Source organism: Tenrec ecaudatus, chromosome 10 (genome assembly GCF_050624435.1).
Source record: "Tenrec ecaudatus isolate mTenEca1 chromosome 10, mTenEca1.hap1, whole genome shotgun sequence".
Lineage (NCBI taxonomy): Eukaryota > Metazoa > Chordata > Mammalia > Afrosoricida > Tenrecidae > Tenrec > Tenrec ecaudatus.
In genome coordinates this window covers 132,043,638-132,062,287 of record NC_134539.1, presented here as the reverse complement: position 1 = coordinate 132,062,287, position 18,650 = coordinate 132,043,638, and the positions used below count along the sequence as shown (strand labels likewise).

Here is an 18,650-nt window from a genome sequence, read left to right as displayed (position 1 = left end):
TCAGACTTTCCAGAGCTGCTCACAACACACACACAGGCCGGGCCAACGGAGAGGGAGACCGTGGAGAGTGAGAACACAGTCGGGTCGGGGGCTCTGGGCTCATTTCATCTCAGCCCCGAGAGCGGATGCTTCTAGCTTTTCAATGTGCTCACTACAGCTCCGAGAGGCTTTGGTAGGGTCTGGCTCTCACGAATAGCCATGTCGGAGCACAGAACAGAGGCTGTGGGGCATACGCAGACTCCGGACGCTATGCCCTGGAGCATCCAACCTCGGGAGAAGCAGGCCAGCCCTGCTAACTACCCGGCGTAGCGGCAGCCTGCGCAGTGCGCCCCGCCGGCCGCCTTCCCCTCTTTATTTGCGCTGATCGGGCTCCAGCTCCCCAGGGACAGAAACCACCAACTCAGCTTGTTAAAATCCAAGGCTTGTTTTTTTGTTCTTAAAAAAAGAGACTGGAACCCAGCCCCTTGTCCCTATTGAGTCCATTTTCTAAGAGATGTCACTTTTTGAGATAATAAGTTAAATATTTCTGGAGTGGAGGTAGTGCCCTCTTCCTAGTGAGAAGTTTTCTTGGCTCCTTTCCCAAACTTGGCATCAAGACCGAGACCTGAGGGGAGAGAGAAAAGGGGCTCAGCTCTAGAGGGGAGGGGTGTGTGTGTGTGTGTGTGTGTGTGTGTGTGTGTGTGAGAAACCTACCAGTGACCCTGTGTGTGGGGGCGTGCACGGGCGCACATGCCTGAGCACATTCGTTCTCGTGCAGTCACGTTAACATCAGAACACTTGCCCGGAGAAAACAGAGAAAACACATCAAGTGAAAGAGAGGGCACCAAACACTTGCAGTTACACCCACAGGGACTTCAAAACATCTGTGGGAAATGGGATGAAAAGCTAATGGGATCTTTCCCACCAGTTTTCAACTTTGAGAGGTGCCTCCCCATTCCCCCCGCCCCACAACCCTTAAAGAACAGCAAAGACTCAAGCCCCTTAGCGTCTTGGTTCTTTCTCTCCGCTCACGCGCAGGAGGGAAGAAGCCTAACGACTCCATCCTGCTCAGCCCCTGGGGAATCTAAGTCAGGGGGAGCGCACACTGAGATCTCCTGGATGTGAGCAGGGCTGCACAGAAGAAGAAATATTCCAAACACAGAAAGAGATGATGGGCACGGGGTGGGAAGCTCCAGGCAGCCATGGAGGGGCCTGCTCCAGAAGGGACTTACCCAGGAACACCAGCACAGTGCCCACCCACTGCATGGAGCTGATGGGGTTGGCAAAGAGGACCACAGAGGCCAAGATGGTGAAGAACTTGCGAGTCGTGGTGACGATCGAGCAGGTCAGGGGCCCAAAATATACAACAGTCATAAAGATGAAGCTCTAGAGGAAGCAGAGAAAGGTGGGACCGGGCTAGTTCTCCGGTGGGGTGTCTGCTGTCAGGAGCCTGAAATCTTGCCACCCATCATCTCCCATCCAAGCCAGGCTTTCTGAGAACCGGCCCGCAGGTGAAAGCCAGACAGTCTCCTCTCGGGTGCTCACCTGACCCAGGGCACTGGTCAAGCCAAAGAGCAGGATGTTAGAGATGATGGCAGGGTACCTCTCGGCAAAGCTCAGGAACTCCCAGAGCTCCCCCGTGAACAGGATCCCTAGGGGAGAAGTGTCCAAAAATGAGCAGCCAGACTATACCCAGCGCACCCCCAGGTCCCCTGCAGCCTGGGGAAGCGTAGGCGCGAGTCTGCATTGTCTCCTGTGCATGCGTCCCTTCTCCTGTGCTTGCCTGATGAGAGGAACCAACCAGTCCTGCACCGTGTGGGAAGGTCTGGGAGCGCAGGAGGGAGCGCAGGGATGCAGCACCACAGCAGACAGGTACAGCAGAAATTCTGGGGAGACACAGCTCTGCACATGCTCGCTCAAGGCAGCCGCTAGCTAACAAGGTCACTTTGGGCCACCAGCAGCCCCTTCCACTTACCCCATGGTACTGCACAAAGCATACTCTGTGTGCCAAAGTTGGAAAACCATGTTTGAATTCTATTCCGTAAACATTTTAAGCCAGCGGTTCTCAACCTGTGGGTTGCAACCCCTTTGGGGTTTGAACGACCCCTTTTCCAGGGGTCACCTAAGACCATGGGAAAATACATAAATATTTCACAATATACAATTATATATTGTTTTGTGATTAATCACTATGCTTTAATTATGTTCAATTTGTAACAAAGAAATACATCCTGCACATCAGATATTTACAGGATGATTCATAACAGTGGCAAAATTACAATTATGAAATAGTAATGAAAACAATGTTATGGTTGGGGGGTCACCACAACATGAGGAACTGTATGAAAGGTTCTAGGCATTAGGAAGGTTGAGAACCACTGGTCTTAAGTCTACTTCCGGCAAGCATTAAGCCATTTCTCATCTCCATCCTCGGAGAGTAAGTTTTGGGAAGCAGCTCCTGTCTCCCTGCTGTTACTGTTATAGGTCACCACAGATGCCACTGGTGGAGGCTCCCACAGGACTCCGGGGCCTGGACCCCAGGCATCTTGGAAGTGAGGCAGGCTCCGGACTGGGCGAAGCTGGCAGCTGGCAGGGGAACATGGGATAGAGGACGAGGGCAGCCTGCCCTCTGGTGGTGCATGGGGAGAACAGCAGCACTGCTTCTTACCGGCACCCAGCATCAAGGTGGACCAAAGGTTGATGTTCAACATCATGTGATTGGAGCCTGTTTGGTAATGAGCCCGCATGTGGTCCTGGGAAACACCTGTCAGTCCATCCAAGGTCAGAGACAAGAGCTGGAAAGAAAGGGCGCAGCCTGCAGGGACCAGGCCAACAAGGTTCCCCCAAGCCCAGGGCACAGGACCTCACTCTGGCTCCTCAGAAAGCTGAGGCCTTAAAACAGAGTCCTCAGCACAAGACTGCCCTACCCCCAGGCCGACGGAGGGGCTATGGAGCCCTGGTGGTGCAGGGGTCAAGTGTTGGGCTGCGATCCACAGAGTTGGCAGCTCAAAACCACCAGCTGCTCTTCCGGAGAAAGACTGGGCTTTCTACTCCTGTCAACAGTCTGGGAACCCCCAGGGGGCTGCTGTGAGGCAGCGAGGACTCGGTGGTAGTGGAGAAGGGAGGTGGAGGCGTAGATTAAGTGCCAGGCTACTAAATACAGAGTCAGCAGTTCAAAGCCACCAGCCGCTCTCCACAGGACTCTCTGGTCCCCTAAAGAGTTAAGTCTCACACACTTACAGGGGCAGTTTTACCGTGTTCTACAGACTAGCTCGGCAGTCTTAATGGGGGCATGTGGGGGCAGTGAGGAGGGGCAGGAGGGCTTTTGGACCCGCTGGGTGACCACGTCCCAGCACAAGGACACGGAGCCGGGTGTGCTGCCACCCAGGGTGGTGGACGGTGGGGCCACACGCATTCCCCTGAAGCTGGAGGGGCACCTGAGACCACAGTCTAAGTGACTGTCACTTAAGAACCACGTGGCCACAAGCAAGCACTCACTCTCCCTGAGCCTGCTCCTCCAGCTATGAAACAGGAATAATCCCCCTTGTGTTATGAGGCTCCCCCACCCCTGGCCGCTGTCCTCGCTGACTCCCAGCGACTCCCCAGAACTGAAGAACTGCCTCCTGCGGTTTCCCAGCTGTGACCCTCTCTGGAAGGAGGTGGGCTCGCTGCTCTGCTGCGGGAGCTGATGGGTTTGAACCTTGCAGCCCAGCACTGAGCTCACAGCACCAACAAGATTGCCCAGGTGGGATGCCCAGTAAGCAGCCCTGGTAGAGTATTTTTAACTGCAGCTTCCAGATTTCCAGCAATGCTCCAGGGGGAAGAGACACATTCTGCCACTGCCGCCCTGGCCCCCCACCCCCACCCCCACCCGGTGTTCTCAGTCTCGCAGAGACCTGAGGCTGGGATTGGGATGCTGTGCTCAGAGGCTACCTTCCCCAGGAGGGCTGCAGCTCAGTGCTCAGCCTGGGAGTCTGGAGCAAGACCAAAGACCAGCCAGTGAGGCCAGGCGTCTCGTCTCGTCTTCTTGAAGCCATTTCTCCCCAGTTTGCTGGGAAAGGCTGCCTACCCCACCAGGACCACATACCAGGAGCAGCTCTCCGTAGCCAATGGTGTGCTCTTCCATTCCAACTACTTTCTTGGGTTTGTACATGAAAAGGGCCACTCCAGCCACAATTAATAACACACACAGATATTTGGCAAGTGGGTACTTCTTCTTCAAGAGAGTCACCCCAAGGAGCATGACTATGGAAAGAAACAGTGAATCATTCAGGCGCCCATAGGTGATGACCTCTTCCCTCCCAGGAGCCAAGAAGAGCCTGAAGGAGGCAACACCCGAAAAGGACAGCCTACAGAGGACAAGAGGAGGGTGCGATTGAGCAACAGGGCTGAGCAATGAGCACAAGACAAAGAAAGGCGGAGAGCAAAGGTGAGAGGTCCAGGAAGAGCAGGACAAGGGTGGGGAGTGGTGGCGAAGTGCGAGAGAGATGGGAAGACAGAAGTAAAAGAACTGGGACTTGGGGGTCTAACAAATACCAGCGTACGGGACGCTGACGCGCTGATCATGTGAAGCAGATTAGGGTGCAGGAAGTGACAGAGATGAGGGAGTGCAGGGGGAGGAGACAGGGAGGATGGAGTGATGGAGCCCTGAGGACACAGAGCTCTAGCAGGGGAGGGGCGGGAGAGAGAAATGAGCAAGGATGGAAGGTGGAGAGCATCTCCTCCTGCTCACCTGGAATCGGCTTGCAGGATTTACCAAGAACCTGAAAAGGAATCCGGAAATAACGTCTTGCATCCGCAATGCTGACGTGAGGAGGAAGTGCGGGGCCTGAGCCTCGCCTAACCCACCCCGGCCAGACCCCTGCTCTCTGGTCGCATGCTCGCTCAATGTCTCACTCACGCTCTTCTGGGGCGGTTAGTACTATTATTCAATCAGCCACAGACGGGGGGGGGGGGGGGGGGGAAGCAAAGCTTAGACCTTCTCACACAATTTCTGAGCCACACCCCCTGTAGTTTCACCTGAGTTGGGTAGTTGACAAACTGTAGTGCTGAGTTGCTGGACACCATGGCGCCCAGGTAGGAGACAGAACAGGCAGCATAGAGCCAGCCTCGGGTCCGATCCACCCTGGCAGTGTCAAAAAACTGGATCACTGGGGGAAGACAGAAACAAAAAAACAACAGAAAGCATACAAGAGACACCTGGTCGGGTAAACCGCTGAGCAAAAGCCAATGACAAGGTCCCAACGAGCACACGCTATCTCTGCCCTCTTAGACGGAACACCATTCAGTCTTCCGTCCCACTAAGCCTGACTCTGGGTGTGCATGCACACGTGTGTGCCCGCAGGGTACCGATCCTATCTACTGGCCCTGGGAGCAAAGAGGGAAAGCTCAACACACAGAAGAAAAGAGCCAACGGGACCAAGCAAAATAAAAGTCTAACTTTTCTCAGTGGGGGTTTAGAACACCCAAGAGCTGTTTCCCAAACATTCTGACTCCGAAGTTGGTCTCATTCTTAAAACGCTGTTCTAAAGCCACTCTACCGAGCACGGAGAATGGGGGTAGGGACCGTCGTCCTTAGACCCTGCAGCAGCCGAATTCCCATCGTTGGGGAACGCCCAGGACACAAAGGGGAGAAGGGGGCATGCAGCAGGTCCTGTCCAGGTACTCACAGATCTTGGCAAACACAGCATTGATGACACACTGGATGAAGACCAGGGTTAAGGCAAAGGTGAACGTCTCTTGCTTGGCTCCCTCCCCATACTTGCCTCTGGTTCTAGGAAGGAAACAGCGGAGTGAGAACCGAGAGGTTGGTCTGTTCCTTTGCCTGGAGCTTTGGCCTTGTCTTCTCGTTTAGGATGTAAGGAAAGTTTGGCGAGGCTCACTCTCATCGTCTACCCAAAAAAGGGGTTGATTTTATTGGATCTAAAAAGTTGGCATCCCAGAAAGCCGCTCTCCTAGCCTCGAAATAACAACCCCCAGATGGGCTGGAGCTAGAAAAGCATGGGAACTCAGGCGAAGGCGCCAGGAGGAGGGCAGAGTGATCAGCTGTCTGTAGCCACCCGGGAGCCCCCAAGATGAGCTGGCCTAGGCCACAGTCACTGCTTTAGTGTAGAAACCGGAACCCGTGGGCCCCGGAGCCGACATGTGTCAAAAGCAGGTGTGGTTCGGGAAGAGTCAGGTCTCGAGAACCCAGAGACCTCGTGCGGGCAGGGGGTCAAGCCCGGGGCTAGGGGCTCCAGGCCCGCGGCGCGGGGCCCTGCTTACATCTTCTCCTGCAGGATCCCATAGTAGAAGTAGCAGACGAAGACGCCCAGGAAGCAGAGCGGCAGGCGTAGCCTGTCGGGCACCACGGAGCTGCTAGCGGCCATGAGACGCCCGGGCGAGCCGACCGGAGCTCCGCTTACAGCCGGCGGCGGCGGCGGCGGCGGCGACAGGTCCAGTCGGACATCGCCGACCGGCGGCAGGGGCCTCATAGGAGCTGCATGCGACTGTCGCCTCGCAGGGCCCTGCGGTCCCCGCCCCAACTGCCTTGTTCGGGATGGCCTGCGGAGAAACTCGAGTGGACCCAGCTGCTGCTTCCAAGGAGAGAAGATTCACTCTGGGGCCGTGGCTCCATGCCCCGCTCCCAGGGGAGCTGCTGCCCCGACGTTAACGCCTCGCCCTTGGGCTTTTCCGATCAGGCAACGCCGCGGACGACCACGACCCCGAGCCTGCAGGGGCGGCCTAGCACGGGCCCGGGCGTGGCGTGATGACGCACGGAGATGTGGACGTCGCCAATTGGCGACGCCGTGCGAGGGCAGGCCGGTGGGCGGGGAGGAGGCGGGACAGCTGGCAAAGCACATTTAAATACTAGGCTCTTCCCCAGTCGGCGGGCGGGCTTCTGCTGGGTCCTAACGCCGGGACGCCGCTCCCGGCTCCGCATCGCCCTCTAGCTGCCGCCCGCCTTCAGCCGTCCCTCCTCCCCCGCCCCGGCCGAGCCCCCGCGGGAGCGTGGCTGCGGAGCCGCCGCTGGATTAAGGATCTTCAATCACCCGAGGCCGCGTAATCGCCGCGTGCCCCCAAATTCTGAGCGACACGTGGTCCAGTCGATTCAAAAAACCAAAACACCGCCATCAAGTCGATTCCGACTAGTCCGGGTTCTCGGCGTGCAAATCTCCATTGACTCTGGGAGCAGATCGATAATTGCCTCATCTTGTTCCTGACCAGCAGCCGGTGGGCGTGAACGGCTGGCCTTCCGGGGAGCAGCCCGAGGCTTGCCTGCGGACTCTCAACGAGGAGCAACTAGTAACGGCCACCTTGGCTACCTTCATGGCAGATCCAACGGTCGAGAAGGCTCATTTGTAAACCGCACCGTGTGCGGTGCACGTGGAAGGTGTTATTAGTCATCACCCTCTCTCAAACCTGCTTTGATTCCTTCGCAGCCCACATGGCAGTGAATTCTAAGTTCTTACAATTCACCAGCAATGGAGCCTGCGCTGCGTCAGTCTTCGCACCTCCCTCCTCGAGTGCTGTGCACCTGCTGGGCACAGGTCACCGATAGCCCCCACCGGCCGTCCCCCACCTCTTAGCAACTGGCCCAGCGCAGACTGCCTGCTGGCTGTCCACAGCTCTCTGCGTGCAGGCTCCTCTGGAGCAGCGGGCTCCTTTGGCAGCGCCTGCAGCAAGGGAAGGAAGCACTGGGCAGCACCACACCCGTCACACCAGGCCTGACTCACGAAGGCTTGGGAGCACGCCAGGCTTCTTTCAGAGGGAGGGGGAAGCAGAAGACAGCTAGGGTCTGTCCTCACCCCACTGTCTCCTTTCTGAGTGAGGTACAGGGATCCCCACACCTGCTGCCTTGCCCAGGGGCTTCCTCTGTCCTATCAGCCCAGGAGTCCAGGGCCCAAGGGACAGCCAGGGTGAGACTGCCAGAAACCCAGGTCCAGCTCTGCCTCTTCTCGGCTGGGGTCTCCAACAGGTCCCCTGACCGCTGAGTCAAGCTTCCTCATCAGAGGTGGGAGAGTGCTTATGTACTTCAGTGCAAATAACACACATTATACTGTTTTTACAAACCTCAAGCACAACCCCACCCCGTCCCCTGTTAATTTCCTGTGTGCAGGTTATTGATATGTAAAGATAACAGTTATCTTAACAGGGTGGGCAGCACACCGGTGCTGTGGTTAAAAGCATAAACACGGGGTCAAAATGATCTGGCTTTCCATGCCAGCTCCTCCCCTTCCTATCTGTCCCTTGGGGAAAGGTATTCCATCTTGCTGCCCTTTCCTCAGGAGCACAATGGGATTTGTCACATCTCTTTTTAAACTTGTTATTGTCATTGGGGCTTAAAAGCCTACAAACTGCTTTTCTGTTCAACAATACACCCCTACTTTGACTGCAACCCCTCAACCCCTCCCTGTGTTTACCAAGTCCCCTTGGCCTTCTCTGCCAGCCCCTTCCTGCCTTTGGAGCCTTATTCCTGGGCAGGTGCTGCCCCCTGAGCTCTTGAGCTTGGTTGTTCTAGGCCTCTCTGCTGTTGGTCTGAAGGCTGAGCCACAGGAGTGACTTCAAGGGTGACCAAGGGTCATAGTCTTGGAGTTTTACCAGCCTCAATCAGAGCAGCAAGCTGGTTTGGTTTTTTCCTTTTTAAAATCATTTTATTGGGGACTCTTACAGCTCTTGCCACAATCCCCACATCCATCGTGTCAAGCACATTTGTACATAGGCTGCCATCATTTTCAAAAGTTTCTCCTTGAGCCCCTGGCATCAGCTCATTTTTTCCCTCCCCCCGCCATGAACCCTTCATCGTTTGTAAATTTTTTTCATGTCTTATACAGACTGCTGTATCCCTTTTCTGTTGTCCATCTCCCTGGGAAGGGATTATATACCAATCATTAGTTCTCCCTTTCTCCCCCCACCCTTCCCCTACCATCCTGGTATTGCTACTCTCATGATTGGTCCTGAGGGGTTTATCTGTCCTGGATTCCCTGTGTTTCCAGTTCTTATCTGTACCAGAGTACATATTCTGGTTTAACCGGATTTGTAAGGTAGAATTTGGGTCATGACAGTGGGGAGAGGAGGCAGTATTTCTTGATGAGTTCTCTTTTACATGGTTCCCCCACTTCTTTATTTCATTTTAAATCATTTTATTAGGGGCTCAAACAACTCTTATCACAATCCATACATACATCAACTGTGTAAAGCACATCTGTACATTCATTGCCCTCATCATTCTCAAAACATTTGCTTTCCACTTAAGCCCCTGGCATCAGCTCCTCATTTTTCCCCTCCCTCCCTGTTCCCCACTCCCTGATGAACCCTTGATAATTTATAAATTATTTTGTCATATCTTGCTCTGTCCGACGTCTCCCTTCACCCACTTTTCTGTTGTCCGTCCCCCAGGGAGGAGGTCACATGTAGATCCTTGTAATTGGTTCCCCCTTTCCAACCCACCCTCCCTCTACGCTCCCAGTATCACCACTCACACCACTGGTCCTGAAGGGATCATCCATCCTGGATTCCCTGTGTTTCCAGTTCTTATCTGTACCAGTGTACAGCCTCTGGTCTAGCCGGATTTGTAAGGTAGAATTGGGATCATGATAGTGGGGGGGGGGGGGGAGTAGAAGCATTTAGGAACTAGAAGAAAGTTGTATGTTTCATCGTTGCTACATCACACCCTGACTGCTCGTCTCCTCCCCAGACCCTTCTGTAAGGGGGTGTCCAGTGACCTACAGATGGGGTTTGGGTCCACCACTTTTCTCAGGGTCCCTATTGTGCTCTCGTTCCCGCAGTCGGCTGACTTGTGGCGGGTGGGTGGCGTTTCACTCAGTCCATTAGATTTTGGATTGCTTCCACACATCTTTGGCTTTCCTCGCTGCTCGGGGTCTGGACAGGGTGACAAGGCGAGAGCTCAGGGGGCTGCTTTTAAGCCCTTAGCGACTCTTCCCAAAGTAGGATGTACATCATCATGTTGAGGAAGCTCGAGAGCATAGCACCTTTCTTTCTTTCTTGGGTTGTTGTGTTATTTCTTTTAAAAATTTTTTTTTAATTTTAACAATTTATTAGGGGCTCATACAATTCTTATCACAGTTCATACATATACATACATCAATTGTATAAAGCACATCTGCACAGTCCCTGCCCCAATCATTTTTTTCTCCTCTTTTCTTTTTCTACACCCTACCAGGGACCCATACAACTCCCATCACCATCCACACATACACATACATCAACCGCATAAAGCACATCCATACATTCCCTGCCCCAATCATTCTCAAAGCATTTGCTCTCCACCTAAGCCCCCCGGTTGTTGTGTTATTTCAATGCTGTCTCTCATCAAGTACTTACCACGTCTCTGGACCCAGCGAGCCATGAAAGGTAAGTTTCCAGCGTGGGAACTTATTGTCAGGCCTTCGGTGTGTGGTAGATATGTGCATATGCTTTCAGCACCATGTACTTGATACAATCACAGCCATTTTAATTGTGCTTTGTGGATTCAAACGTGCCGTGCCGTCAGTCCCGTTAGGCTGGTCCTCCTCATTTTCCCGCAGGCCTCAGGCCCCTTACGGGTGCGACACTAGGAAGCTGAGGGGCTGCAAAGGGACTCGCTGTGCTGCGCGCGGGGTAAGGGAAACAGACGAGGGCCCCAAGGGAGCTAAAGCTTCGCCAACACCGTCGGAGGGTCGCGTCAGGCTGCACACCATTCCCTGGCCTCACTCCGTGTGCTGGTGGACGGAATGTCCACAGGTCAGATGGGCAGCCCTGGGCCAGGCACCCCCGTCCTCTCCGAACCAGACTCTCCCGTGGATGGCTGGCTCCCCCACTGAAGCATCTCCCTCTGGCCGGCCTTCTCCTGCATCTACTGTGCCTCTCATGCGGCCTGGGGGCCGGAGGACAGGGCCCCATGGCCATCTACCCCACGCCCTATCTGCATCATGCCTTGGTGTCAGGTGAGTGAGGCTCTCTCCCTTGAAGACAGGGAACGTGATCGGGGTGACTGCCCTACAGTCGCCAGCAGCCCCCGTCCGCAAACAGAGGCGACACAACCTCCAGCTGCCGGGAATTCGATTTATTTATTTGGTCGAGGAACACCAAGAGCTGCAAAAGCAGCCTCTGAACACAGGATAAGACAACTCGGACCCCGAACGCTCGTCTTCAATGGCTGCGGTACGGAAAATATACAAACTTCAAAAATAGTGTCTTTGGGAGAAAATAGTTTCTACATCAATACAAGAAAAATAGGCTTTTTTCCCCCCTATCCTACCCAGACCTGGGGCAGGTGGAGGGTGTAGAGTGGTCACTTGCCATCCAGAGGCACGCCCGCTCTCCATCTCCCTGCACCCCACTCCCCACCTGGGGCTGGGCAGGCCAGCCTGCTGCTTAAGACAACCTTCAGTCAGGGTGAAAGGGAGATGAAAAATGCCACTTGGGATGACCCTGGGGTCCCCCCCTGCCAGCAGGGCCCTTTAGAGAGGGAGTCCCAGGGGTGGGGCTATGGACACTCTGGTTTCTGGTCTCCCCTTCTGTGTGAGGGGCCGGGGGAAGGCCACCTGGGCCAGCCCCTCTCCTTCGTTCACAGCCGGCTTGCTCCAGGACCAGGAGCAGGGCCCCGTGGGTACTCCTGTGGACTCACACTTAGGCGTGGGGACCCACCACCTCGGGTGGGTTGTCCACCAAGTGCGGGAGGCGGCAGGGACCGGGGGTGAGCGGTGAGCTGCGGGCTGCTCGTGGGGAAGGCAGGCAGGGCCCCTCACGTCTGGAGCCGGGCTTTGACACCAGAATGAAAGTGCTCAAGGCCGCGAGGGCAGGGCCGCTCCAGCTCCGACTCACTCGGGCCGGGAGGAGCCGCCACAAGGCACTGGGCTCCACGGGACAGGGGCTCAGACCACCAGGGAGCTCTGGAAAAGCACAGGCTCCTCTGAGGGCGGGCTGCGCTGCCACGGCTCGAAGGGCAGGGGGGAGGCCTTGGAGGCCTCTGGGTCCTTCCGAGCAGGCGGCCTGGGGCTGCTTGGGGGGAGGGGAGACCCTGGGCTTGCGGGGCAACTGCGGAAGATGAAGCCCATGCTGGGGAAGAGGGGCTTCATCAGGCTGACAGGGCAGAAGGCCGAGCCGGTCGGGTTGAAATGGACTTTGTTCTTGTCAGGGCAGGAAGTCAGGGTCAGGTCAGGCCCTGGGGACCTAAGGATGGAAAGACAGGGACACACAGACATACACGTGCGCAGGGGTGCGCACACACAGGAAGAGAGAGAAACAGCTGATGAGAAAGGATGGGCGAGGTGGGGCGCTGGGCCTCTGCTCAAATAGAACGGGACCCGGCCAGACTCGAACAGCGAGGCCTTCAGGCCCCACCACCACCCCGCTCCCCAGTTTTCAGAAGTCAGGAAACACACTTTCGCTAAAAGCCAGAGGGGTGGAAGCTAGACCAGAAGGAAAACTTCCTGGCCATGTGATCGGAGAAGAGACGGAGGGACCCTGTGATTGAGAGTTCTCCAGTGAATGGGGGCTTGGAGGCGGACCCCTTGCCTGGAAGGCAGAGATGTAGGCAAGGGAGCTTCGAAGACCCTTCCTAGCCCGAAGCAGACGGCTGCGGGAGGGCACTAGCCCTACTGTGCGGCAGCATGCCAGACGCCAGCTCTCAGCAGCCCTCAGTCCCGACCGAGAGCCTGCAGGCCTGGCAGGAACAGCTCCGGGGGCACAACGCTCTCAAGCACTGTGAAAGGTGTGCTTTTCAAAGCCCCCGTGGGAGGAGAAAGCAGCAATTTTGAGAAAGGAGGTCTTCCTTGGCTCACTATCTTCCCGTAGGAAGAGTCAACCCTGGAGGGCCACCAGGAAGCCAGGCGGGGAGGAGAGTTCTGGAGTAAGAGATCATGATTGGGAGACAAAAGGCACGTCCCCAGTGCCACAGTGGTTGGTGAAGGCTCATCTGCAAGCTGACAGGCAGGTCAACCCTCTGGGAGGGCAGGTCATCCTGATGGAATAGACTGGGTGGCAGCAAGGTAACGGAGAGGATTTAATAGAGAAAGGGTGGCCATGCTCAGAGGGCAGGACAGCGCTGTGAGCCGATCCGCTGCGGGAGGGTTTGGGCGGGGGGCAGGCGGGGGCCGGGAGACAGGTGGGTGGGAAGAAGGGGGGGGGTCCTATCACCAATATCATAATAATTTAAAAAACACAAAACAGGACCATCTAATGGACTCCAGGGTCTCGGAGGCCGTCGGGGTTTGCAGAACAGGCACGCCTCCTCTTCCCCCCAGAGCGGCTAGGGGCTGTGAACCACCATCCAACCCAAACCCGACAGAACCTCCAGTGGGTCCCATCCATCCCCTTTCCTTTCTTACTTTTTACTGAAGGATGAGAGACACATAGGAAGGTGGACTGGGGTGGGTAAACTGCACTAGGCGATTAAGCCCCCGGATGTTGATAAGCTGATTATTTGTATTCCACAAGAGCAGTGCAGAGGGACAGGGCGGGGTGGCACCGCGGAGGAGTGTCGGGTCTGTCTGGGGAGGCCCCACAGTGGCAGGTCCCTGGTAGAAAGGCTTTTAAAGAATCCTGCTCCCAGTGCTGAGCCGGGTGGGGGCAGCACTCTGGGTATTTGGAGCGTACATGTGGAAGGGCAAGGATGGGACTCCAGCCAGCACGACACGGAACAGCCGACTGCTCTGCTGGGAAAGCCAGGCGATCGGAGCGGGGAGGGCAGCGAGGAAGAGGAGAGCGTGCCCCACCAGCAGGAGGAGCGGTCATGGAACAGAGACCCCGGGAACCTCTCCAGCAGAAACCCTTGCGTGGTCAGCGCAGCGGCGGCCAGCTAGAAAGCAGCCCACTGCCTAGCAGGTCAAGACTCAGCTATGCGGTGGAGTTGGGGATGAAGAGTCCAGTCTCCCTAGATCTGCCCTCAGCTCCCTGCAGGGGTCTTGAAAGGATCTGGGCAACGAGATAACGATGGACGCACCCCACCGCCCGATAGCGAAGGCTTTCTTCCACTCGGGGCGCAGCATGCTTCCCTGCTCCCCACCCATCTGGGGCTGCCCCTTCCCTTTTTAGTGTCCTCCAGGACCCAAACCCGGCCCCAGCTCAAATTCCACTCCTGCACCATGACTAAGCCTCCAGCCTGCCATCGAAACCACAACTTCCAGGGTGCATCTGTGAGGGATGTCGGCTGGGGCAAGACTGTCTGGGGCATGGAAAAAACCAGCTCCCGGTGCCCCCCGCTAAAGGGAGGGAGCTACAATAAAGAAAAACCCTAAGAATGACTTCCGCGTGAGCCGGCGGGAACAGTCCAAGGTCTGGACATTGCGGTCTAGGAGGGACGATCCTAGAAGCACTCCCGCCAACAGACTTGGTTCAGAAACCACCGGAAAGCAAGTCTGGTAGGCTCCGCTCTCACCCGGGCCCACCCAGGGAGGTGAGCCCCTTCTATCCGCGGCCGGGGAGCATGGCTGGCACCCTCAGAGCACCCTCATTGCGACGTTCATGCGTGGTCTTCTGCTCATTGTGGGCTAGCAAATTCTCACCCTGGGGCTGGGAAAAAATCGGAAGACACAAAGCCTAAGTTTCAGATGTCTTCCCCTCCCAGCTCCCGCTGAGCTGGTTGGTGGCTGGCATGTGGGCAGGGAGCAGGTTTCCATGGAGACAACGATAAGCAAAGACTGGGGTGCTCAGAGTAGGTAATGTCAACAAGTGTGACCATGGGAAAACCACCGTATCGATAGGCGCAGGCTGACCATGTCTCTGAGCGGCCCGCCAGGTGAGTGACGCGGGGCAGTGGACGCCTAATGCCGGGCCCCTCCGCCCACGCCCTGGGCCCAGCGATGGACTCACGAGGCTTCTTCAAACACCCGCACTCTCTCGCAGCCTTCGGGGGGCTCCCGTTTGAAGACGTAGCTGTGGTTGGGCCGAGGGGAGGCGGCAGAGGCAAGCACTGGCGACGGGCTGCCCTCTTCCAGGGAGGCTGTGGGCAGAGCAAGGCCGAGTCCGGCGCGGCGGAGGAAAGGTCTGACCGCTGCTTTCCTCAGCTCGGCCCTTGGGTGTGAGGGGTAAGGTGGGCAGAGGGGTAGGCAGCGGTGCTCATGCCGCCCCGGTGTGTTCTTTGTTTAGACTCCACACCAGACCAGCTGCCACCAGGTCAGTGCCAACTCCTGGCCACCGACATGTGTCCGAGTAGAACCGCGAGGTGACTCCTCGGGAGTAAATCCCCAGGGCCCTTCCCGTGGGGAGACCTCCACCTCCACCGTCTGCTTGGCATGAGAGCCCCTTGGCCATCGGCACCGCGCAGGGACTCCACGCTCGGCTCCCCTCCGGCAGCTCAGAAAAGGGCTCGGAGGGACACCAAGAGCCCCGGCAGCTGACGTGATGCACCCGGAGGTGCAAGGCCCGGCAGGCAGACCAGCCCCAAAGCAGCCCTGATGCGGCTGCGGTCTCCTTCCAGCATGGCGGTGCCTGCCTGCCTGCCTGCCCGCACGCCACAGCTTCTTCCTCTCCGGGAGCAGTCGCTGCTCAACCCCACTGTTGGCCAAGACCCCGCTCACTCTCCACACAGCGAGCGTCCTTTGTCCGAGCTGCCAGTGTCCACTCCATCTGCATGGGTCTCCTACGCACTCCGCGCGACGCGAAGCTGTTTGCTGCGGGGCTCTGTTAGCTCCCGCCTTGGCCAGCCCGCCTCCCGGGCGGCTGTGAGGATGCCACCGGACAGTGCAGGCCACAGAGGTCACCAAGACGCAAGGGAGGGGCCGCAGCATGTCCCCCAGGGACAAAGGAGCTGAGGAGGGACTGGGCAGCCAGAACTGGGTTCCAGAGTAGGGGATCCTCGGCGAAAACCATGTGCCCTTAGTTGACACCTCTTACTGCCCTGCCACCTTGAGCCCTGGCTCGTCACGGTGGAGACCTTGAGCAGAGACTGGCTGGCGCTCCACCGCTGCCACCAGTAAGGACAACGAGGGCTGATCCCCCCCGCCCCTGCGCGCCAGTGAACGGGAAGGGAGGGTCTGGCGCTCCGAGTGACCGTGAGGGTTAAATAAAAGCACAGGGCAGAGAGGGCGTGAGCCAGAAATCAGAAAGCCACATGAAGACTTCACGACTGCTGGCGCAGGCCCGTGCCTCCGACAGGCGTGCTGGCTGTGAGGAAGGGGAAGGGGGCCCTGAAACCGGTTCCTGTGCAAGCGGCGGCAGACACCCTCCTGTGCCCGTGCCAGCCCTCCCCAGCCTACCTTTGTCTTTGGGGATGGATGCCAGCTCCTCGACGGCTGCCCGGTGCTCCTCGCGGCTGGCCCGGTCAGACGGCTGGGGGGATGCCAGGGGCACGACGGGAGAGCTGGCCAGGTTGCCAGGCTCCGGGGGAAGGAGGGGATGCTCGCAGCTGCTGCTCTGGGGAGGGGCGGGGGCCCGGTGTCCGTCTGGGATGTCGAGGATCTGATGGGGAACGGGGTCACATGTCAGTGCTCTGGGGATCGTGACGGGCGCTCCCCGCCGTGACTCTCATCCTCCACACACAGGGCACCAGCAGGCATCCCTGCGCGTCACTACAAGGGCTTCAGAGAGACAATACCTCTTTCCACAAGCTTTTGGAAGCCCCTATTTCTGCAACCCCCTCTCAGTCGGCAGTGGGCCCCTTCTCTCTCCTGTAGCACCACGGTCTCTTATCCCATAGTCCTGTGTCTCATGTGTGATGACATGTTGACTCCACGATCTAATCCATGTGCCGTGTCCCCCCACTCGCCCAGCTTAAAAGCCTCCTGAGGGCAGGGACCTCCTGCACACCTGGCTCTGGGGGGAGCACAGAGGTGAACGCCACATGGTACCAGCACGTGCTGCACACGCCTGCAGGCCAAGTGCTCCGACTCCTCCCAGGGGCTAAACACCTAAGTCACCCCCCCCCCCACCAAACCTTCAGCAGAACTTCCATGGCGTGTGCGTGGTTTCCAGTCAGACATTCAATTGAAGCATGAACTGAGGAGCGTGTCATTTCAGTGTCATTTGAGGGTTTCAGGCAGTCCCACCTGCGCTCCCAACTCCACTGTGTCGGGATAAAAATAGGCCTCGAGGCAGCAGAAGGGGGGACAAATAATTCCTCCCGGGAGTGGAGCACGGAGGAACGAGTGCCCGTCTCCAGGTGGAGCTGGAAGGAGCAGGCGCTACCGCACAGCACCAACTGCAGTGCAGAGGAGGCGACGGTGCCAAGGACACGGGGAGTGGGGAGCTGGCCATGTGGCTGGAGGACGATGGGCCACTGCCCCAGCTGGGACCTCCTCACTGCCAGCCTTTGCTCCTTTCCCAGTGACACCCCCATCTCGGCACGCCCTGTAGTTCAGTCCTTTGGGAATTCATAAACGCACTGCGCCCCTCCCTGTCGGGACTGTCGGCCTAGTTCTGTTTCCATACCATAGCCCGCGAGCCCCCAGAGAGCAAGCCTCCTGGGCCTCCCCAAGCTGGAATCAGGAGGCGTGTCCAGGGAGCAGCCACTCACCCTCAGCAGCTCGTCTTCTCCCTGCTCCTTCACAAACACCTCCTCCAGCTCCTGGTTCAGCCCTTCCAGGCTTCTGTGCAGGCAGGGGCTAAGGCGGAGCACAGCGGGCCCTGAGGAGAAGCCGGGAGGGGATGCCTGCGGGAAGAAGCGAACGAAGCCATCACGGGAAGCTCCAGTCCCACAGTTATGAGCAAGCAAGGCCCGCCACTCGCAGACTGCAAATGCGTCTTCCCCAACCCTGATGCTGCGTTCTCTTCTCTTGTCCTGATTTCACACCAGCCTGCGTCCCTTGCGCACACACCTGCCTCTGGGCCTGTGTACAGGCTCCGCAGGGCCACGGCAGAGTGGTCTGGGATGCCCGTTCTTCGCAGCTCTGCCCATTTGTTTGAACCCACGCGGGTGAATGCTTTGCCCTGTCAACGAAACACAGGCTAACAGCTTTCTGGTGGTCTCTCCTTTCAGCCAAGATCTGTCCGACGTCCGTCATGACATCCCTCCTGCCACACCCTCTTCTGAAGCCAGCTTGGATTTCTGGCAGTCCCCCGTCAGTGCACTGCCAATGCTTTCTAATGGTCTTTGGCAAAATTTTACTTGCATGTGATAGCATGGTATTGCTCAGTTAATCCCACCTTTCGTTGGACCACCATCCTGTGTTGCGACATCCGTCAGCAGGCAGGCAGACCATCGATTCCCGAAGCTGTGTCTCGCCCATGACTGCAGTGCACCTTGGGCTTCTTCCTCCATGACCGCTGCTTGCAGAAATGGTTCATACCAACCAACCGTTTCCGGTACAATGACTCTGTAGTTCTTTCGTCTTCTCTTGACACTTCCTGCGCCCGTCAGTCTTGGCCCACAGCATCCTCTGCGGTGACAACGGGATGCTTGGATTTTTCCTGTCGTTTCAGAAGTGCCAAGTGCGCTTGTCCCTTTTTGGTTTTCTAACTACACCTCTCTGCACTGTCTTCTCCAGCACCCTCTGGAATGTTCTGCTCGGTTCTCCCATCATTCCTTCCGTCGTCTCTCGCCTCTCTATGTTTCAGAGCAAGTTCAGAGGCTCGTCTGACTTCCACTTTGGTCTCTTGGCCCTCCCCTGGCTGTTTAATCACGCTCTGCTTTCTCCGTGTGCGAGGTCTGCCAGGTCCCCCGCCGCTCCTCAGGTCTCGGTGCAGGAGCCTCTGCTGGCGGCGCCTCTACATTCGCGTGAGGTACACTCAAAGTGGTACGCTGCTGGCTCTGG

General features: G+C 57.2%; 2 protein-coding genes across 2 annotated transcripts in view; both read right to left on the bottom strand.

Moving 5' to 3' along the window:
• Positions 1-405: 405 nt before the first annotated feature.
• SLC35B1 (solute carrier family 35 member B1) lies at positions 406-6,672 on the bottom strand. The gene is made up of 9 exons (XM_075561651.1): positions 6,244-6,672; positions 5,649-5,752; positions 4,999-5,129; positions 4,712-4,742; positions 4,067-4,224; positions 2,648-2,774; positions 1,525-1,631; positions 1,212-1,365; positions 406-604 (listed from the first exon to the last, which is right to left on the bottom strand). The coding sequence occupies exons 1-9, from the start codon at positions 6,450-6,452 to the stop codon at positions 552-554; spliced, it is 1,074 nt and encodes a 357-aa protein (XP_075417766.1). The 5' UTR covers positions 6,453-6,672; the 3' UTR covers positions 406-551.
• A 4,344-nt stretch (positions 6,673-11,016) lies between these two features.
• Positions 11,017-18,650, bottom strand: part of FAM117A (family with sequence similarity 117 member A) — a 48,045-nt gene continuing 40,411 nt past the window's right edge. Inside the window, exons 5-8 of the mRNA XM_075561649.1 lie at positions 17,414-17,548; positions 16,158-16,359; positions 14,773-14,902; positions 11,017-12,132 (exon numbers count right to left, since the gene is read on the bottom strand). Coding sequence (XP_075417764.1) covers positions 11,835-12,132; positions 14,773-14,902; positions 16,158-16,359; positions 17,414-17,548 — 765 coding nt within the window. The 3' untranslated portion in view covers positions 11,017-11,834. The remainder of the gene's footprint in view (positions 12,133-14,772; positions 14,903-16,157; positions 16,360-17,413; positions 17,549-18,650) is intronic.